Raw genomic sequence first — 22,696 nt, 5'->3', positions numbered from 1 at the left:
CCTGAGTAATCATCTGTACTTTGTGGTGTTGTATTATTGCACAGTAGACTCTTTGGTCTAGATTTAGCCAATTTATTTTATTCTCTCTGGGCACAGGTGAGCATCAGAATTCCCTGTTGTTTAATTTGAAAAAGTTTGGGTTGAAAATCTTAATTTAAAAATACAAATATTTTCAGTGTCTTGTTTTTTTTTCTTCCTATTGATCAACTCTGATGTTTGAAAAATGTGTCCTTACAATAGGTCTAGTGCCGAAAAACTGTAAAAGAGTAAGAAACAAGTGAATACATAGTTGGTATAATAAAGGAATATATTTGGTGCCAAAAGAGAAATAAAGAAATAAATGAATATTAAAATGCTAGAGGGAGGTCTCGATCAGTGAATGGACCACAGCTTAGGAGTATGTCAGCTGTAGAAGATATTGCTATTTATTGTAACTTCTTTTTACATTTCATTTTTACTCCTTTTTGAAGCTTTCCTAGTATTCCATAGTTCTCACTTGGCTTTAAAAATCCCTTTTTAAATGCTGTCTTGAAATGGGAGAATCATCATTAAAGTCCACGTTGACACTTACTGTAGCTGTATTTAATTTAATTAGTGTTAATTAAATGCCAAGATAAGACCCACATGGCAGATTTAGAGCCTAGCATGGGTGCTACATCATGTGTGTAAAACTCTGCAGGGTTGCGGATGCACCACAACCCTTTCATGATTTTATAAGTGAATTTGACGTTGCTGATAGTGGAGTTGCATAATATCAAACACAGAAAGTAATGATAGCTGTATATGTAATATTATGACCAGAACAAAATCATGATTGGCGTAGAATAATATAAAACTTGGTTTAGTTTATTTGGTTTATAAGTGACTTTTAACATCAGTCATGAATGCAGCTTGAAACGTTTGTTCTTAGGTACTTAGCAAATAAGTCCCTTGCAACATATAGAGTACCACAACACATGTAACCTGTGGTTTCTGTTGATCAGTAATAGTTATTTGAATGGAAAACAAAATTGTAACCAGGCAGCGATTCTGTCGTTCCACACGGCAAATCCTGTCCCTCTACTGTAAATGAAATCAGTACTTTGTTTTTCTGATATAAACAAAGCATGTGTGGCATTCTTATTTTGTGCTCCGGGGTAGTTTTACAGAAGAAGAAAAATGTGGACAAAATGAAACAGCATGAGGCGAGGGAAATTGTTTGGCATGAGAAGGGAGCAGAGTGTAAGAGTCGTCTTATCTGCACATTCCTGCACACTGTGGCTGTGTGTGAAGGGAGGGGCAGGCAGGGAATGCTGATAGTTGTGTGTATGCTGATTGGCTGAATCCAATTCCAGAGCTGGATCTGGTTGTCATTCTCAGTGCCCTGGCTCACAGTTTGTTACAACAGGCACACAAATAAATCCAGTTCTCTCTCTGTGTGTGTGTGTGTGTGTGTGTGTGTGTGTGTGTGTGTGTGTGTGTGCATGATTTGTCTAAATACAGCCTCCCAGGTACTAGGGTGGAAACAAAGGTTGTATGTCCTTGTAGCATTTAAAACATCCCCATCACATTTGTGCTCTCTCTTATCAGTTAACTAGGTAGCTATAAATACGTTAAAGTTGGACAACCAATAAATTCTGGCTATGAAACATGTTTACTGGGATCATCTTACAAAACTGTCTCTCTAGTCTGCCAAGACATCAAAGAAATGTAGACTCTTTCTGTTATGTAATAGGGTTTAAATTGAAAACGAACAATGACTAGACACAAATAGCCAGTCCTAGTACGGTTCCATGGCCTTGGATTTCCCCCCCCCCCCCCCGATCTGCACACTTAAAAAGGAAAACAATTACACTACTCTTTTTTTATTGTTGTTGTAAAACATCTGTCAGCCCACCCTTTTTGAGAAGAGGTTGAGAATATCCCAGAAGAAAAAACTCATTGAAGTGTGTGAGAAACCCACATCTCTTAGGCAGCCAATAAGAAGGATTGTGGAAAAAATCCAAACCTAACCAGAAGTTACGGTTCTCCTCTGTGACCTCGACACTTCCTGTTTCTCAGGGCACAAAAAAATTAGTGCGGTAGAGCTGAGATGACTTTGCTGCTGGAAAAGCTGCCCATGCAGTGGTAGCCTAGCCTAGATGTGGGGGTCAGAGCAACAAACAGCTTGCTGCAGTATTGTTGGTGAAACGGTATCAGGACCCACAGTTGACCAAGACCATCAAATAAAACTCTTAAAGGTGGGGACTGCACTACACTTGCAAGGATATAGAATACAATAGAATGGTAAACATTTAATATTGCTACTTTAAATAGTTCGAAACATTTAGCTATAAAAATGACAAAATCACAAAAAATATATCAAGATCTATTTATGATCTTTTACATTGAAAAGATCTCTAGGAACGTTTTATTGGTATCCCATGACAACCTGTCTTTCTGGGGTATAAATGTGACCCGACAAAGAGGCCAGTTTCTGCTACCCCCTCTACTAATGGAAAAAACGGAGGAATATACCACCGAAGTAAGACAGATGTGTGCAGTTTTTCGCGCATTAGGAAATCGCTACATTATCTTGCCACCACGCATAGTGTGCAGGATGACAGGGTAGAAAAAACATCTCAAAACCTCACTGTTAGATTGCTGCAGTAAAGCCATTGTTATATAATTTAGTCTTCTAAACAACGATTAGGCAAAACAACCAGATAAGAGCAAGATGGAGCTTTTTAGCAAACGTGCTTGGCATGAAACAACGGATAAATGTGCTGAAAATTACCTCATACCCACTGTTAAGTATGGTGGAGGATCTGTGATGCCGTTGGCTAAGTTACTTTCTGCAAGCCCTGAAAACCTTTTCTAGAGTGCAAGGCACAATGAGGACTTTGAGATATGAGGACATTTTTTAAATAAAATTCTGCTTGTCTCTTTTGCCACAAAAATCACAAAAGAAACGTTCTTCCTTGGCTTTCTAAGTCCCAGGACCTTAATCCTGTGGGTGAGCAGAAGAGAGGGCAGCAGAATAGAGGACCCAGGACTCTGGATGATATAAAGCAAGAACCACTATCCTGGATGTTTTAGACATTTGGTCGGTTCAACATACCTTAATCAAATGAGTTTTTCCTTTGAAGGCCTCTGCAGAGCCTAATGACATGCTGAGTATTCAGCCATTTGTATCAACGATGTTTGAACAGGGACACATTTAAAACAGGGCTGCAGTGGGTAGCACTGTTGCCTTGCAGGGGTCTTTCTGCAGGGAGTTTGCATGTTCTCTCCATGCATGTGTGGGTTCTTACTGGGTACTCCGGCTTATTCCCACAGTCCAAAGACATGCCTGTTAGGTTAATTGGTCTCTCTAAAAATTGCCCTTAGGTGTGTGAATGAGTGTGTGCATGGTTGTTTGTGTTGCCCTGCGATGGACTGGCGATCTGTCCAGGGTGTACCCCGCCTCCCACCCATAGACTGCTGGAGATAGGCACCAGCTTCCCGGCAGCCCACTATGGAAGAAACGGTATAGAAAATGACTAACTGACATTTAAAACATGCAGGATACCAGCACCTTGTGGACTTAAGCTTGACATCTCTGATCTGGAGAGATCGTGCAGAGATGATTTCTAAAAATACCCCTATCTGGTTGTTCCAATTTTTAAAAATGTTATAGAGGAAGATTTCCGTCCATCCATGGCTGCTTTTATGAAACAGCTACAGTGTAAAGCATGACTCAGATTAACGTTTTAATCCAAAAATCCCCAGATTATAGTGTTTTTTTTGTATTCCTATCCTCACCATTCTCGTAGCAACTCTGTGTCAGATCACTTTCAGTCTGAGGTGTGTTTGCGAGAGCGTGTGAATCCTGTGTTGCTGCGGGGAGTCCTGGTGGAGTCCTCAACTGTATCACAGAGCAGTGGGACAGAGCATTGCTGCTGTTTGAAACTAATTAACTCAAGCACATTTGAGCACAACAGCACATCACTGCTGACTGGAGCTCTTCATCATCATCATCTTCGTCATTTGGCTGTTGGCTATTTGCCCCTACACGCATGCCCCTGTATATGTGCGTGTGCACGTTTTCATGTCTCTCTTCCTTTCCCATCGCACAAGCAACCTGCCCTAATAAAATGGTTACTGCTGAGTTCACCTCCTTAATGCTTGAGGTGACAACAACTATTTCATGGAGGTTATTACTGTGTACTGCGTGGCTCCACTGAACGTAGCCTAATCTGACAGACAAAATGTAAAAGCTTACATTAGTGGTTTACACATGGCATGTTCTTAGCTGCTGAGTGCTTGCCCTCTAGGAAGAGCATGTGTGTGTCCAATTATCTGTTTGAGTGTGCTCTTCCATCTTCCTCACGCTTTCCTTTGTGTCCAGTAAAAGTGGAGACGTGGTCGCCATGAAATGTACAGTAGGTGCTCTCCTTTAATGCAGTGACCATTTGCCATGTAAGTATTACTTCAAGTGAGACATCGATTCCCTTTTTAGACTGCAGGCCATAAGCCAAGGTTAACTGAATTAGGTGAAGTTTTCAATGGTTTGACCCAGGATTTCTCTGGAAGCTGGCGCTCTTTCCTGCAAACAGGAAGCCGAGTGTTTTCCTGTGTGCTGTGACTGCTCTTGCTCACATCCTGCCTCAGGCTATCAGAAAAGTCCAGACACATTGACCTAAAGTTCTGTCGGGATTTTGCCTTGCACTTTTCACCAATACGTTACTCTATGTAGCCTGTTGCTCAATATTTATCTCCACACACCTCTAAATATAACTTCACGGGGATAGCAAATTGCTCTGACTCCCTCACTTGGTTTCAGCTCAGTGCTGAGCTGTTCACTTTTTTCCCTCAACCTCTCCCACATTTTCATCCCCTGTGTTTGTATCAAGAAGAGAGTTTTGGATTGAGCTTTTGATACACCCACAGCATGAAGCATTCCTGTGGTTCCAAGAAAGGGAAGGTTGATGAATGCAGGTGGTGAGTAATGACTTAGTGGACAACAGCTGCATTGGTGAGGGTCTGATGAAGAGCTTGTTTTTAACTTTTCTGGAATCTCTTCAAGCTTGTGATTGTACTCATGAGATGACCTCATCGTCACCTGTTGCTGCCGTGTCAGTTTTATTTGGCAACTTAGTTACAGGAAACGGAGACTAAATTTAGTTTTCGGGTGTAATTGACACCTTAAACCACAAGCTTGTATACAGTCCAGATTGTCATGTTTCTGGCTTTTTCTAAATGCATGTAGGTCCAAAAAAAAGTTGGTGCTGCATGAATACCATTCAATGTGTGTGTAAAGTTCACACATTTATTTAACAAAAAGTTAGATTCAAATTGAAGTTGTATAAATTAGAGATGCAACGATCAGTCAGCCACATGATTGAAAAATGATTGATTTCATGGATCAACACTAAGAACTTCTCCCATTTTGAGTGTGTAAACACATTAACCAAGGATCTACTTTGATGTGTTGTTGTTGAGGTTATGAAATAAAGTCAGAGAAAGGTTAGCAGCATATGCTTTGATGTGTATATATATAGATAGATACTTTTATTGTCATCAATCATGTATTATACTTCTTAGGAGAAAAAAAAATCTGAAACCGCAGGTCAGAGCTGAAAGAAAACCAGAGATCGGCATCAGTCAGCAAAGGTCTGACCAGTGCTCATCTCTAGTCTCAGAGATAGAAGCCCAGAGTGTGAGTTTAAGGTCTGCATGCCCTGACTGCATTATTTCTTTCTGCAGCATTTCATCATTAGTTTCCATCTGCTGAGTTCATAGCTATGCCCGAGAAGCTAGATTACTCTTTCTTTGAAGAGCTCGAGTGTTATCGTCTCTGCTGGTCTCTGTGTTTTGATGGGGAAGGCAAAGCCATGCAAGGCTAACTGTAGCTTGAACAAAGAGGCCCTGTAGTGTTAGATCATAACTGGTTTCTGTGTGTGCGTGCACGGACAAGTATATATGTGTGTGTTTTGGTGGTGGCTCTTTGTTTCCCTGCCCTGGGCCTTGCTGGCCAGGGCTCAAGCCTGACTAATATGCATGTATAAATACACTATGCTGCCGTCAGTTCGTGCAACATCAAGCGCACCATTGTTTCACGCAACTCTGTGACTTCAGAGATAAACCTCATTCTTTGTTCAAGTCACTGTTTTTGCTCTCGTTATAATCCAGATAAGGCGACACCCCTGTGTTTGTTTTTTATTTGTTTTGCCCCCAAATATTCAAGTGTCTTTTATATTCTTGCAGCAAAGTACATAAAGTCAAAATATTCCATTTCATTATTAAGTGGCAGCTTGCTAAACACCACATGTATGTCAACATGAACTCGTTACAAATTGAATGTTTATGGTATCAATCCAGTGCTTGGGGTTTCTCTCATCTTATTTGAGCTGTTGCTGTTGGTACTGGTAACATGCGACTGGTTGAGTTAGTTATTCTTCTATAGGAACACTTTAAACTTTGAATAATGATAACTGATACAGGAAAATATCAAGAATGTATCCAAAGTGCAGATTGAAGCTATAATAATACACCTTGTAGACGTGCCATGGCCACATCGAAACACATGGATGCTAAAACAAGTTATCAACCCAGTCAGTAGCGTTAAAACAATATAAAACATTGGTGACAGTTTGATATCTCCGTCCTTGGCTATAGCTGGTTGACTGTGCTTTAAAATGACGTTGACTGGACATGCCTCCTTGCTCATACAGACATATCAACTCCTTTATGGCTCAGACTTCTCATATTGTAACCCCTCCCTCACATGGTTTATGATCACAGTGCACGGAAGTCTCAATATGTTTCATTTATCTTGTCTTTGGCTACTGTCTATTAAAACCATAAAATCAACCTATAACCCACGTTCAACCCACAGTTCAGCACAAGGGAGACGACCACCTGCAGGTCTGACTGCCCGCCCAGTCACATGGGCCCAACACACTGTTGTTTCTCATGGCGTACCCCCTCCCTGTCTGCTTTGGCTAGTGGATGAATGGATGAATGAACGGATGGATGAGTATATTACAAAACACTTCAGAGGAATGGATGCTTTGAGGAATGCCATGGCTAAATGGGTCAGGTCTCCTGACACAATGGTGGCTTTACTGTGCGATGCGTTCGGGGCAGACGGGAGGGTAGAGAGGGGGTACACCCATGCTCTCCGTGCCAATTATGGCCATAAATAACTTCCTTGCGGAGCTGCTGTGGAAATTAGGGTCAAAGGGTGAACTCTGTTTTCAAGTAACTTCAGTGAACTGATTCCTTTTGGTAAGCTGCAGAGCAGAAATAGTTCAGTATTATTACTAAGCTCTACATGTTTAAACTATTTCATGTCTGTTTCAGACCACTGTGAGCAATGTTTTCAGACTGGCACTGATCAGGTTTCCGGTGTTGTAGATATTTTGGAATATTCTCAGCACTTTTTTCATGCCAAATTCACCTTCTTTATGTTTGTTGTCTGTTTCTTTACAAAGCTCCGGTATTAAGTGTCTTGACTTGTCAGCAAACAACAGACACTCTTATCAGGTGTCTCTTGGCCCCCACCGCAGATGGCTCCTCTGCAGCATGCAGCTCCAGTAAACTGTATATTTAGAATCAGGGAAGGTGATGACACTAATGACCATGGTGATGGTGAAGATGACGGGTGTGAAGGTTTAAAGATTAGGTGTTGATTAGAGGGTGAGGTGGCGAGATTATCATGATGACAGGGTGGACACGTGACATGTTATTTTAAACGGTTAAACGCTGCGGTAAATGAGTACCCTTCCCTGTTTGCTGGTGTTTGTCTTGAACTGTGCCACATACAGCTTTGCCTTCACTGCCTGCAGGCAAACAACATGGTTGCTTAATCAGCTGGAGAGGAGTAGAGTGATGCAGGGCACTCTCGAAGTTTGGAATAGTTCTGTTGCCTGATCAAAGTGTATTTGGCCCAGTATTAGTAATAGAAATACAGTCAGATCTCTAATTGTTGGGTCAGAACCGACATTAAAAATTAAGAATTAGCAGAGTTGGCTAATTTTTCTTTTACTTTTCCTCACATAGGGCAATACCGTTTTTTTCCCCCACTTTCATTAAATGCATCAAAACTGTTAACTCCAAGCAGCAGGTACTTTAATGCATTGTTTTTTTAGTATGATTCAGAACTAAATAAAAGTTTGGGATAAAGATGCATTATTCAGGCTTTTCCCGGACAATTCTGGTGTTCTTTTGGGTCGGACAACGTCCCTTACCTCTGTCGTATTTTTACTAACCTCAAAGAAAGTTTAGAGATCGTGCTGTTTTTGTCTGTTGCTTATTTAACCAAACAGGTCTTTAACCCGGCTGCTGTCACTCATAATATCTTCACACTTTGCTACTCAAGCAAAAATTGATGGAAAAACATGTGGCAGATTACCTTTTTGGAAACATAAATACTCTAGTTTTTGTTTGCTGTCCAGTGTAGTTGGGTACATAACACAGCACCTCTAAAAACAGTAATATAGATTATATTTGCACGGTTGTACCGAATTAACTCGCCTTACGGTACTGATCCTTGCTCCCTTTTGTCTTGTCCTGCAGAGTGCAGCGATGGAAGAAACAGTAATATGGGAACAGCACACAGTGACTCTTCACAGGGTAAGTGTTCACAACTTTCTAATTCACTCCTCCCTCTTGTCTTCTCCCTGCATGTCCTTAGCAGCGCGCTCGTCCCTTTTTCCTCCCGACCCCTCTTCTGTCCTCTGTCCATCCCTTCTTTTCTCCGCGCAGAGACGTTCAGCTTCAGGAGCAGGATGTGTGCTGATAAAACAATAGTCAGGGAATCCAGATGGCAGGAAACGAGGCTAAGGAAGACGAAAACCACCATCCTTTTCCTTGCTGTTTCATTTCACCTCTTCCTGGCAGCTCAATTTTCTCCTTCATGAAGCTCCAGGAAAAAGAAGAAGAGTGTTACTTTGATTCATTTACTTTTCGTGCTGTGGTTATGATGGATTATGCTGCCTTGCATTCTTTCATGATTTCAGAGATGCAATCAGCATCTTCAGTCACGCAATCAATCTTCAAAAACTGTACACTCACTGTCTTACGGTATCCTGGATTTCTGACTCTGCTCAGCATTAAGACAGTAAACCATGCTCGGATGAAGCTGCTGTATCATGGGATTGAAGCAGAGCACCTGTCTAGACTGGTCTTGCTTGCAGTAATCTAATTAGTAGCGGCTTTATTGAGGCTGAAGGAGCGGCCCAGTGTGACTTGCGGCTCTCAGCCTTGCACCTCTGTTGTTAAGTTGTGGTAGTGAGATTTGCCCCAAGCTTCACACGGCAAGCTCTCTTGGCTCTGCATTTACGACAACAAAAAGTAAAACACTGCAAAAGATTTGCAGTGAGCTTTCTTATTGAGAATTAGCTTATCTTGGACTGTCCTCCCTTCCCACAGTGAAGTGTGAGAATGTCACTCTGTGTTGGCTGTGTGCAGTATTAGCAAAGTATTAAACTGTGATATCATTGTGGAATATTGTAATTATTATATCTATGGCAACTAACCTGCACTTTACCGTTCCATATTAAACACATTGATGAATTTGGGGTTTGATACATTTTACAGCTCAAGTCCTGTTTGTAAGAAATATTCTTTGCAGTATTAGCCAGTGTTGTTGTGTGTGTTTCTACGTCGATAGGCGCCTGGATTCGGGTTTGGCATCGCCATCTCAGGGGGACGAGACAACCCTCATTTCCAGAGTGGAGAGACGTCCATTGTTATATCTGATGTGTTGAAAGGAGGCCCTGCAGAAGGACAGCTACAGTAAGTTATAGACCATTTAATTGTCAATTCCTTTTTTTATATTAGACTTGTATGTCAAAGCGTTTTTGGAATATTCAAACATCTCTTGTTTTATTTCCTTTAGAGAAAATGATCGAGTCGTGATGGTAAACGGCGTCTCCATGGATAACGTAGAGCATTCCTATGCTGTTCAGCAACTTCGCAAGAGTGGCAAAAATGCAAAGATTGTGAGTTCAATAAATCTTCTCACTGAGCGAACTACTGTCTTTAAATGCTTTGCATGATTAGTACAGTCTAGCCTGTTTCAGATATGATGGAAAAATCGAATATATACCACTATTAACAATCAAAGTATCTGTTTTTCAAGACTATTCGTCGAAAAAGAAAAGTACAGATCCCAGTTTCCAAGCCTGGCGACAGGGAGACGATGTCTGAGCATGAGGAAGAGTACAGCGATGAGGATGACGGTTATGATCCCCAGGGTGGGCAGGCTGGCCAAACTGCCGGCAGAGGTGCAAGTGGAGGTGCCGGCAGGCGTCGTGAGCGTAGCAACAGCGGGAGGCGGGACCACAGTGCCTCGCGGGAGAGAAGCATCTCACCACGATCTGATCGCCGATCGCAATCCTCATCTGCTCCCCCCAAGCCTGCCAAGGTCACCCTCGTCAAGTCCCGCAAAAGTGAAGGTGAGTTTTGTTTTGTCTTGGTGTGTTTTAAGCATTTAATCATGGCCACTTCTAGAAGTGCGCAAAACTGGCAATTGTACCTTTCTGTTACGACAGATGGGTGTTGATCACAGGACAATGGCTGCTCGCCTAAGGTTTCCCTTGTTTACAGTGATAATTATACTTAAAAAGTTTGAACAACTTCAACCGAAAGAAACAAGTCTTTATGAGACCCATGTTTATCAGGCCAACTTGCACCCAGAGGATGATGGGAAGGCAGGTAAAGAAAATCAACAGACAATAGTGGTCACCAAGTCCCTGTAACAACAATTTATTTTTAGGATTTTATGCAGATCTTCACCAGGGACACCGGTAATTGAGGAGGATGTTGTATTCTGTAATTGAGATGCTTTTGTGTTGTGTAAATACCTTCAATTAAAACAGACGATCATCTTGGTCACCTGAACTGCTTAAATGAATATAGTTTCATGTATTAGATCATTTGCTCTTATCAGAGCTGGAAACCCATGAAATAAATTAATCATGTTTTTCCTACCATTTGTAGTTTTTTCACTTAAAAAAAAACTGATATTATTGTACAGATGCTTAGTAAGTGGTTTATGGTGCATGGTCCTATACACACATGTAGAGTCAGAAAACAGCAAATAAGCCTTTTGCAGCTCAGTGATCCTAATGAAAGGAATCAGTCTTATGAATAGAGGCTTTCTTAATAAGAACTAGTTGGCTTTTCAGGCTTGATTTCCCCATTTGTAACTTGTCGAAATAAAGATTAGAGTTTTAACCTTGGACTAGTTTGTTTATTGGGCTTGGACAAAATGTAAGTGATTGTTTCTGACTGTAAATAAGCGGCTGTTCTAACCTTGTTATATTTATCAACATTGAACACAGAATATGGCCTACGGCTGGCCAGCCACATCTTTGTGAAAGACATTTCTCCAGAGAGCCTCGCTGCCAGAGATGGAAACATCCGGGAGGGAGACGTCGTACTAAAGGTGAGACTTCACAGGAATTGGCCAAATTGTGGCAAAGTAAAACAGCAGAGCATCATGTCTCTGTTTTTTTAAATAACATTTTCTTCTTTTTTTGTTTTGTGCTGCAAAATGTGGTTTTCTGCCTTTGTGTAGGTGGATAACTCTCCTTTCAGCCTTAAAAAAGTTTACAGAAAATGCAGTTTAATAGTTTGATTTCTGGAGAAGATTTTAAGTTTAAGATGGAAATTAAAAAGCATTATTTTCCCTTTCTGTGTCTCAGAATGATCAAAGTAGTTAGAGACTGGTCTGCAAGAACATTGTAGACTCTACATTAAACCTGTGCAGTGTGTCTGTTTAGTTTCTTGTGCTGAGCTGCTTCTCCTTCTCTGACAGATCAATGGCACCGTTACAGAGAACCTCTCGCTGATAGATGCCAAGAAGCTGATCGAGAGGTCAAAGGGCAAGCTGAAGATGGTGGTGCAGAGAGATGAAAGAGGCACACTGCTCAACATTCCCGACCTTGACGATAGCATCCCGTCAGCCAATAACTCAGACAGAGATGGTGAGAAAACACCGCCTTATTAAACGCAGCTAGTGCAGGATTATGAAAGGTTTCACAGCAGTTATAAAGATAAATATGAAACATTTGAAGCACTGTGTAAAATTTGGAAATTTTTTATATTTACATGATTGACTAAAACCAACATATGATCAATTTTACTTGGAAAGACATTTCAGAGATCCATTCGCTGACATCTGACCATTCCAACCGATCCCATGGGAGAGGTCAATCACGTTCGCCCGACAGGCCAGACACTGCGGACCACCTCCGCCACTCTCCTCGGCAGATAAGCAACGGCAGGTAGGCGAGGCGCTCACTTAACCGCAGATACGGTGACAGGATGCGGCGCTCACATGCGAAACATCTATATATCCTTACTCACACCCAGTTCATACATCATGTCCACTCCCACAGGTGAGGGGGTGCTGAATAAGCACCTTGCAGCTCTAACTCATTAATCAATATGTGGAGACGTAACATGCATAAACCATCACGCTCCCTGTGGAGCCATCAATGACCACCAGTAACGGCTTTCTCTGGGACAGAACGGACAACGAAAGCAGAAATCAATCCAGCTGCTGTATGACTACCAGCTTGTTTGTTTGTTTGCTGAAATCCTCAGCTTAGCGTTTACTTCTCTGTGCTCATTCCAGTGATTACTGTTTCATCAATGCATTTTGATATCAGGGCTTTCTTGTTTACCCCGTTTCTTTCCTTGCAGCCATTTGGAGCCTCTTCTGAGTTATTCTTTCAGTGTGGAGGCAGCAAAGCCCCTAATGCACAGATTGCACAATATAATTGACAGAAACCTGTTTAAAAATGCAGTCTAAGTGTACCACCTGGGTATTAAACACTACGGCAGCCCACCTGATAAATGAGGATGTGGGAGTGTAACAGACCCTTGATGATTATGTTATCAGTTGCAGTCAGAAAATATGAGATATTACGGATTTCTCTGAAGTGAAAATACATTTGTACTTGGTTTACAGTGAATTGTTGTTGTGCAGACAAAAAGCAGAATGCATACGACTGGAAATTATTCTTTATAAGCAAAGTTATCCAAAAATATGCTAGTTTGTTTTAGTGAAAATCATTACTTTTAAAATAGTAGCAGTTTTCGTCTTAGGTTTCTGTAAGTTTAATATATTAATTCATTATTATTATTGTTATTATTATAATTTTTTTTTCAGATTTCAGATTTTTGGCCTTTATTGAGTGTTTCTCACGAGCAATGGGCAGAGAGAAGGAGGGGGGCATGAGGTCAGGAGGAGGCTGCATAAGTGGAACGCCCATTCTACCACTACGCCCAATTTTATGCTTTTTAACTAGAATCTATGTAGAAATCTCCAATGCAAAAGCTGTTCTTAGATTACCAGCAATCTGTACTAGAAAGTGTGTTGCTCAGAGTAATTTTTGCATATTGGGCTTTTCCAACCTTTGCCATAAAGAATGCTTTAAGGGTTACTGGAACATGTAGTGCCGCATCTTATCATTTATTAGCATAATGAATCTCAAGCCCCTTATTTCTGACAAAATGTAATTATTTTTATTCAGGGGTGAAAAAAATCCAACATTAAGAAATGATAGTTTTTAACCCATTTCTCTTAGCCACACTTCATGTAGGGAAGTTGTGTACCGATCTTCATTTGTCAGGAAACGGCTACAAGAAAATTGCTACTGGTATCGACTTGCCCCTATGAACAGTCACATCAATAATTAAAAACTTTAAACAAGGCTGGCTGAGAACTCAAGTTTATCCTGCCACAATGCGCAGCGGAAAAGGATGGTAAGGTCACTGCAAGAGATCATGGAGTCACCAAGTCTCCATAAAAGTAACTTGTTATTAAGGCTTTGTGCAAATCTTTACCAGCCGTGAAAAAACTTACAGTGGGCGTTGTATTCTGAAATGCACCCCTTTGTGTTTTAACGTCCTTAAATAAAGAACAGACATAAAGATAACTTAAATGAATATGAAGTTTATTAGTAGCTGCTAAATCACAGAGAAGCATAATCCTATTTTTCCTTGAGTTTGAGGGTTTTCTTAATTATAAGATGGATGTGAAGCAGTTTGCACCAGATGGTTCTAGGCAAGGAAATCTGTTATAGCTCAGTGATTTTATTGAAGAAAAAAAAATGTATGCTAGCTCCAATTCTCTTGTTATGGCTACATTTTAAAGTGTCATTATTTATTTCTTCTCTGAGAGTATTGGTTTGTGTTGCATTAGTCCTTTTCCATGTGAGTTCATATATGAACGTTGTTGCATATGTTAAAGCAGCATTATGTTTCATCCTAATGTGTCACATTGAACCTGAAGTTGCCTTTTTTGAGCCTGTGATCCTGCTTCCTAGCACAGGCATAAACACACCCAAAATACACACACTTACACACGGAAACATCTGCTGTTGTAGCAAGATGTCAGGTCACTACGTTGCTGCTTGTTAAACTGGCTTTTTAGCTGCTAGTCGGTTATGTCATTTTGAGTAGATTAACCTTCAGTGCAGTCATTTTGTTCGCTGTTATACCGTGGTTTTAATGCAGCATAAGGACACTGCTGCTTAGATTGATTAGTAGCGCTGGAGAATTCATGCCTGTTTATTTGAGCCTTTTGCACAGCAAGATCATGGCTGTTTTCCTTTTATAATTTGATGCTGAATTTGAGTTGTTTTTTCTGTTCATATATGGTGAGGATGCTATTTTGACTGATTTGAAGGAATGCTGTCACTATCTCCCTGCTAAGGAGGGGGGGGTTAAAGGAATTTGACATACTTCCCACAATGCTATGCCCCATGCCGAGTGGTTGGATAAATCTGACTGGCTGAGAGGCTTTGGGAACCTCTTTTGATCAAGATGGAAAACTGTTCCTGCTTTTTCTTAAATACGCCATTTAGAACATACTCATGAAGAGTTTGTCAGCAGGTCTGTGTGCTCTTTGTGTTGTTTTTAAAAGGAACTAAGATCATTTTCTCTTGTTAAGCATCATGGTTCAGCTTAAAGACGCGCACATGTGAGTAACATGTTATTTTTATGGTGTAGTTTTTATTGCCTGATTATTATCCTACTGATGTCCCTTTTCTTGTTCGGGAAAGATGTGTGGTTCTTGTAACTTGCGCTGTGTCAGTTCTGTAAAACAATGGACCTGGTTTTATCCTTTTTTTTTTTTTGGTGTTTCCTTCTTACCTGTTGGATGTGTTTTGGCGGTACCAATGCTATGAAAATTTGCAAGTGAGGGGACGGGACAGAGGGTTCTGTCAAACAGTGTTTGTCATCGTAACGCCTTGTTTTTAGCACCGTTCTGCTGCAAGAAGCTGAGCATTCGGGCCACTCTGCTTTGTTTTTATTTTATCTCTCTTCCCCCTCTCACTCTGTTTTTGATTCATGTTTTTCTTGCACAAGGACACACACACACACAGAGCTTCAGCTTTGTTATGTATGCTCAGGATGCATCTCTTATTAACCTGTCTTCCTCCTCCACATTCCTCCTCTCTGCTGCTGGATCTTTCCACTTGCATAAAAGTCCACTGATGATGCTTGTTTGTAAAACAGCATTGTACTGGAGGGACTGGAGGAAGGTGTAACGGCTGTGGTGCCTCAGACGGTCATTCACGTGTAAATGTGCTGCTTTGTGTTTGTCTCGTTGCGCTGCGTTGTGTTATATTTGTGTTGAAGGTTTGTATCCTGCACACACTTTCTTTTAATTCTGCGGGAGGAAAATACATTTGGACAGGCGTGAGAGATGGTGTGTGGTTTTAAGCTGGTTTCACAGCCTGCACCTTCACATTCTTGTTCAGAGGCTTTTGAATGCAACTCAAGTGCTGTGGCGGCAGGGAGTCATGTGATCAGACTGGAATTCAAGCGTTTCTTATTGTTTTAAGCTGCAGAGTTTTTCTATCCCATAACCTGATGAACTCGCACATGTTTTCTTTATTTAGTTTAGCTTAGTTTTCCTGTGTTGAAAAGTATCAGAACCTGGAAGTTTGTTCTAGGAGCCTCCTTCTGTCTGTGCTTTTTACTGTACATGTTTGCTAAAAATATACATTTCTTTGAGTGAAATTTGAATGTAGTTATTAGCTTCTAATAAACGTAACTAGGTTGGTTAGAATTCGATCACAAACTATAATTATAGTTTTTTCCCTGGTGTTGAGCTTTGAGGCTCATTTTCATCAAGCTGCACATCCTTCTTTTAATTGCTTATTGTCTTCTCTTTCATTCATTTCCACCCCCATGTGTCCTCTGACGTAGTCCTTGTTCTGTGCAGTTTCCTTTTTGATTTGTTTTTTCTTCCTGCCAATGTCTGCTCAGGACAAAGCTGCTAAACAAGGAGCTCACTTGTACACACCACAAAAAACATATTTGACATGGTTTTAAAAAGTGGATTGGTATAAACTGGTCTTTGTTGCTGTAGTCCTCAAACATTGCAATGTTTTTGGGGTGTTTTTCAGTCATCGGAGTCGAGATGAGGACCACATCTCCAAACCGGGGGGCATCTCCACTTCAGCCAAAATCTTTGATGATGGTGTGTTGTCTCAGGCCAGCGACCAGGCCAGCTCCAGTAATGACAAACAGTTACCTCCGCTGCCTGGTAAAGAAACCGCTCTCCTTCCTAGGGCTCCATTTGTTTCATATTTTACCTTGTTTATTTAGCCTACCTGTCAGGACTAAATAAAACACATTGCATGTTTTTATTCCTTTGAAAACGTCATAAGCTTTAAAAGAAAAAAAATATTAGTGATATTGCTCTAATTCCAGACCTCCAATTTTTCATAAAGTAATGCAACGTATGCCGACGCCTGGTTAAAATGAGTCCATGTGTGTAAAACCATCATTATTTTATGCTCCAGGCTTGGTATATTCAGTGCTCTAACTAAACCCTGCGTTTGCTTTTGCTCCAGAACCAAAGCCAGTTTATGCACAACCCGGACAGCCAGACGTAGACCTGCCTGTCAGCCCCTCTGATGCACCAGTGCCCAGCGCCGCTCACGATGAAAGCATTCTCAGGTAAATTATCCTGCTGTTTTTCAAGTCAGTGAACAGATCTGTGGAGTCGCAGTGTGAAGTTCATGCCAAACGGAGTGCACGAATTGTTCACTTCAGTGATATTATCCTGAAACTGGCTTAGAATGGTTGTTTTGAAATCCCTTTATTTACTGATCCGTTGTTTTTCCTCCTATGTTTTTTTTTTTTTTTTCCCTGCAGGCCAAGTATGAAGTTGGTCAAATTCAAGAAGGGAGAGAGCGTTGGGCTGCGGTTAGCAGGGGGAAACGACGTAGGAATTTTTGTGGCAGGAGTTTTGGAGGATAGTCCAGCTGCCAAGGAGGGGCTGGAGGAGGGGGACCAGATTCTCAGGGTATGCTACACTCCCTTCTCTTGAGCTCTTGTTTTCTAACTACAGTAACTTGAGCTCATCTTGCGTTTTGAAATATTGTTGCAGAATAAAGAAAATCCTTGTTTACTGACTGAATCGATCCACACAAACATTTCATCAGTTTTTCAGTTTTCACATGCATGTGATTGGGGTTTCAGAGAGGGAAATACTGCAAATGAAGCAGATGTCTCTGTTCAAAAGAAAGTTTTAGCAACTGATGTTGATACCTGAGTTTTTAAAGTTGTAGCTGCTTCTTTTTTTTTTTTTCAAAACCCACATGGCTTGAAAAGAAAGAACATCTGGTGTTAGTGTCAAAAAATAGACAACACATCACTTCTCCCTATGTCTTATTTAATAGGTGGTGAATCTATGTTGTTCACAGCCAGTAGAACTACTTCTCTGTAAAAATATCTTGGGAATAAAGAAACAATGTATCTGTTTGTTTATGAGTCATTCCCCGGATCTGTCTCCAGTCAAAATCTCCTGTTGTTCCCAGAATGAGGACACAATAGAGGTTGTTCTTTCGATTCTGACCTCAGAACAGTTGACAGATTGTTCGGCTGAACACTAGTTTGACTCTGTTGATGAGATGATGGAAACCCTCTTTATGTCATTGCTGAACTCATTCTGACATGTTTTCACTTCATTTTCATCTGCTTTAAGGCTGAGTAGATCAACTTACAGTAGCAGTTTCAAATATTTTTACTAAGAATATTCCTACTCTAGGCTGCAGCCCGTACTGTGTGCCTCTGAACGCTCTCCTGACTGCACAAACACATCTGAGACTTCCAGGACATTGTTTTCCCTCCTTAGGTGGTTTCCCTTTGGTCACGGTGTGCTAGTGGAGATAAAGACGTCAAGCCCTTCTGTTTCTGGGAAGGATAAAGATGTCTTTTTGAGGTTCACTGACCCAGTCCATGTGTTTCTGATTCCCCTGCTGCCCCTCAGGCAGAGTCAATAAACAGCAGTTATTGTGTTTAGTGCAGCAGCAGGAGGTCATGACAGAAGGCCGCTTGGTTATTAGATGAATTCTTGCTGATGATGAGAGGTTTTTTCTCTTTGTATAACAAAACGCAAAGTCGCAAACAGCTGGATAATAGGAGAGGAGGACATTCAAGTCCAAGATATTAGACCAGGATCTCCTGTTCTAGCAGCAGAAATTCAGTTCTTTTATTTCTGTATTTATAGGTGAACAATGTGGACTTTGCCAACATTATCCGAGAAGAGGCGGTATTGTTTCTGTTGGATCTCCCAAGAGGAGAAGTTGTTACCATTCTGGCACAGAAGAAAAAAGATGGTACGTTTCAATGATTGTTTTAGTAGGATGGGCACATTGACAGTTGTAATGTTGTGTTTTTCTTCGTCTTATTTCAGTGTATCGGAGAATAGTGGAGTCAGACGTTGGTGACTCTTTCTACATACGGACACATTTCGAGTATGAAAAGGAATCTTCCTACGGACTGAGCTTTAACAAGGGCGAGGTATTTCGTGTGGTAGATACGCTCTACAATGGCAAATTAGGCTCCTGGCTCGCTATCCGCATTGGGAAGAATCACCAGGAAGTGGAAAGAGGCATCATTCCCAACAAGAACAGGTAAAACAGGAGTTAGTAGGTGGAGATTATTTCTGTTTAACTGTATTTTAAACATCCGCATGGAATTAAGTTGAGTTTTAAATCAGTTTGTGTTAACGCTTTTTAGGAAGAGAGATTACAAAGTATGAAATGTAGCTAACACTTTGTCTTCAGTTTGTTGATATGAGGAGTTGAAATGCACTGTAATCTAGGCAGCTGCCATTTCTTACTATCTGCACACAGAACCTGCAAATGTAAAGCACATTCCAACCCATGCAGGTTGAATCAAAGTGATGTACAGCTAAGTGAAACAAAAACAAAAAACACTAAACAATTAAAAAAGAGGTTACAAGTAAAAAAACATAAAAAAAAAAATCTTTCAGCCTGAATTCATGTTTATCTCCTACGTTCAATTTTATAAACTATGTTCTAGCCTTTTTCCTAGGTAACTCATTAAAGACTTATCACTATTATACAGTTCCCATGAGTCTTTTAGTTATAAATGTTATTGATCTACTTGCAGTCATTTTAATCACATACATATTAGTACATTGTTTTGTCTTTTTTAAGCAGGGTTAGGTAACTGTCATTAGGGTTTACTTTTTCTTGACTTTAAGTCTTAAATTATGAGCTTGTTCGCTATATTACAAACTGTAAATATTAAGTTTTATATTTGAAGTTTGTGCATAATAATCTTACATTATTAGGCACAATTTGTGCCTTAACCTTGCATTATTTACAATTAAGGATCTTTTCCATGTCTTAGCTCCTAATTTACACAAAGCAATCTGTGGCTTTATGAATTACAGTATCATGATGAGACGTTTTGCATCAAACTGCAGAAAGCCAAAAGCTTAACATCTGAGCTTCCTAAATCAGTTTTTTTATCCGAATTTTTCCTTTATCTTACATTCATTTGCTTCCTTTGCAGAGCGGAGCAGCTATCCAGCGTGCAGTACACCCTTCCTAAAACTCCAGGGGGCGACAGAGCAGACTTCTGGAGGTTCAGAGGGTTGCGAAGTTCCAAGAGGAATTTGCGGAAAAGCAGGGAGGACCTCTCGGCCCAGCCGGTTCAGACCAAGTTCCCAGCCTACGAGAGGGTTGTGCTGAGGGAAGGTAAGGCTTTAGAAGCCTCAGTAGGTGCAGTATTAGGCTCCTGCATACATTTTTAAAAGCTTTTATTATACTTAAATGTAGTAAAATCAGCAAGTAGCAAGTATCAGAGTGAGCTGGTGTGTTTTCTGCACTTTGCTTGATGATTAACGTGGCCAAACATGTTACCAAACCTACGTTTTTGCATCTAACATGTAAGAATGTCCTTCCTGAGATGAGTGGTATGTTTACCCCTTATTGATGTGGTGTTGTTGGATCACAGCTGGATTCCTCAGGCCAGTGGTTATCTTTGGGCCGATCGCAGATGTGGCCAGAGAGAAACTGGCCAGGGAGGAGCCAGACATTTTTGAACTAGCAAGTAAGTCATAAAGCTTATCATTTTTGTTTTATGTGTAGTGTCCTGGTATGTCTCTGGGGCCAAGACCACACTTTTAATTACCCATTACACTTCGCTAGAACTGAGCAATATTAAATCTAGACCTTTATGAAACGAATAGAAAATGGAGCTGATTGTTGATCCACACTTTTTATTGTGTTCTTACGAGCAAGTAGATTTATAATTTGGAAGCCTTTTCTTCTGAAATCAAGGAAAAGATTAAAACAAATTTAATACAACAAAGACTCACTGTTTGAATGCCATGCAATTCTTTTAGAAATATAAGTTCCTTCTTTACTAAATTACTAAGTTCACCTGTCAAAATGTCCTTAGTCCCTCTATATGCTCTCAGCTTGAGTGTCTCATTATGGCATCTCTTCCATATTTTTAGCAGAACTGAATATCCGTGTTTATTCCAGTCCTTATCGACCTCTTTTCACCTCCAAATTACAAGCAGCTCAGAAATGTGGTTTTCGTTCTCACACTCAACGCAGCTGCGCTCAGATTCAGCCCAATCCCACCCAAGTGTTTCCATTTCCTTAATGTTTATTTGAACAACTCCAGTAATGTTTACGTAACTGTATTTTCTTTTCAGAAACACAGCAACAACAAGGAGGGGAAAGTATGTCACTTAGTGCATCAAGTACACATATTTTTGTCTTATTTGAGTCAGTGAATGAAAAATTATTTATATATACAAGTGTCTGGTGACTAGTTCACTTAATATGTTGATGTTTTAAACAACAGCCATTGCTTTGTTAACGCATAGAGGGGAATAGCACTTATTTTATTATATGTGCGGATTTTCCGTCATTATCTTTTTATGGGACGAGAAGTCCTGATAACCATAAAACAAACATGTGATTTCACATACGTTTTGTCATACTGACACACAACTAGCTGTCCACAGACACCGAGATAGATTGGAGATGCTTGTTTAAAGGAAATGTAGTAATAAAATTGGATTTCACTCTAAACAGGGTGTAAAAATGAATGTAAATCAATTTATGTTTCAAAGAAGACTCGCATGACCTTTCCCTTCTGAAGACATTTGGCGCAATGTCGGCACTGATAAACAAGCTCTCTGTCTGTGGGGTCGTGCATGTGTTGGATCTCATGAAAATGTGAAGAGTGAACCGCTTTTCTATGCTCCCCCTAGCTGTTGTTGTTGTGTGTCAGTGTGACCTCTTCGCTTGTTCTCGGTGAAGACGAGTTTAAATATTCTTCAATTTGCACGTAAATACAAGCCAAGCATTCACGTCAGTGGTATTCCCCTCGTTAATACGGATTTGACCATGAAAGGTGAGAACGGTGAGGCTGCATGTCGAGCTGTGCATTATAACATGCTTCGGGGACAATCACAAACCCTCCATGACGAGTTTAATGATCTGATTAATATTTATTACGTATGTTTAGGACTAAAAATAGTGTTTTCTAGGTTTATTTTACTTATTTACTCATAAAAGATGACTGGTTATTTAAAAATAATGGGAAAGTATAGTAAGAGACTTCAGATCACATAGTTTTCCATTTCATTGAGTTAAAGACCTTTTTCTTTCTTTCACTTTGGTTTAAAATTAATGAGTAATATTAGGGTAAAATAAAGTGTTTAATGATAACAATAATAAATGCAGAGTAGAATTATGTTTTAATCTCAGCATCATCCACATTTAATAGCTCCCCTGGTAAAAAAAAAAAAAAAAAGAAAAATCCTCTAAATAAATATAGCTTTTATTGCTGTAGTATAATCTTACATGTCAGATTATCCTGCAGTTTTCTAACAGTGAGCTATGGAGATTTATTTTACTTCCACTACCTTCCTGCTGACCGCGTGGTGCCAAAGTAACCTTGGGCTCTAATCCAACCGGTGTTTGTCACAGTTTCAGTTTTAGACTGTTTTAGTGTTTCCTTCTCTGTAGACCTACCATCTCATAAATAGACTGAGATAAAAAGTTACTTTTATTTTGTGAAAAAATTAAGCTAGTGCAAAGTTTATTTAAGGTTTATTTTTATAACTCTTCAGCAGGGGTGCCAGTAAGTGTGAAGGATACTGTAAACGGGGCCAAAACGTTTTTTTTGTTTTGTTTCAGGAACAACGTTTAGACCACTGTATCATGTTTGCCTGTATGTGTCCTGTCAGTTTAATGCAGTGATGAAAAACAGATCTCTCAATCACTGCCAAAGGCAACTTTTTATATGACATTAGATCACAGTGTCTGAAAAGAGTGTTGCACATGCTTGAACCTCTGTGTGCATGGCTATGTTCATTTGCTCTTCACTAAACATATTTCTCAGGATATTTTATAAACGGTGTTTGCGGTTCTTAGATCCCGTT

General features: G+C 40.3%; 1 protein-coding gene across 8 annotated transcripts in view; it reads left to right on the top strand.

The window, feature by feature from the left end:
- tjp1a (tight junction protein 1a) overlaps nt 1-22,696 on the top strand; it is a 117,820-nt gene that overhangs the window by 74,734 nt on the left and 20,390 nt on the right. For 5 of the 8 annotated variants that reach the window (XM_047364027.1, XM_047364031.1, XM_047364030.1 and 2 more), the window contains 15 exons: nt 8,521-8,577; nt 9,617-9,741; nt 9,845-9,947; nt 10,088-10,403; nt 11,292-11,395; nt 11,768-11,936; nt 12,104-12,236; nt 16,377-16,516; nt 16,827-16,932; nt 17,131-17,281; nt 18,488-18,596; nt 18,674-18,893; nt 19,804-19,988; nt 20,248-20,343; nt 20,957-20,983. In XM_047364027.1, coding sequence (XP_047219983.1) covers nt 8,521-8,577; nt 9,617-9,741; nt 9,845-9,947; nt 10,088-10,403; nt 11,292-11,395; nt 11,768-11,936; nt 12,104-12,236; nt 16,377-16,516; nt 16,827-16,932; nt 17,131-17,281; nt 18,488-18,596; nt 18,674-18,893; nt 19,804-19,988; nt 20,248-20,343; nt 20,957-20,983 — 2,041 coding nt within the window. The remainder of the gene's footprint in view (nt 1-8,520; nt 8,578-9,616; nt 9,742-9,844; nt 9,948-10,087; nt 10,404-11,291; nt 11,396-11,767; nt 11,937-12,103; nt 12,237-16,376; nt 16,517-16,826; nt 16,933-17,130; nt 17,282-18,487; nt 18,597-18,673; nt 18,894-19,803; nt 19,989-20,247; nt 20,344-20,956; nt 20,984-22,696) is intronic. The other 3 variants (XM_047364036.1, XM_047364035.1, XM_047364028.1) reach the window with 1 other exon arrangement.

This window comes from Girardinichthys multiradiatus, chromosome 4 (genome assembly GCF_021462225.1).
Source record: "Girardinichthys multiradiatus isolate DD_20200921_A chromosome 4, DD_fGirMul_XY1, whole genome shotgun sequence".
Lineage (NCBI taxonomy): Eukaryota > Metazoa > Chordata > Actinopteri > Cyprinodontiformes > Goodeidae > Girardinichthys > Girardinichthys multiradiatus.
This window is presented reverse-complemented; position numbering and strand designations above follow the sequence as displayed.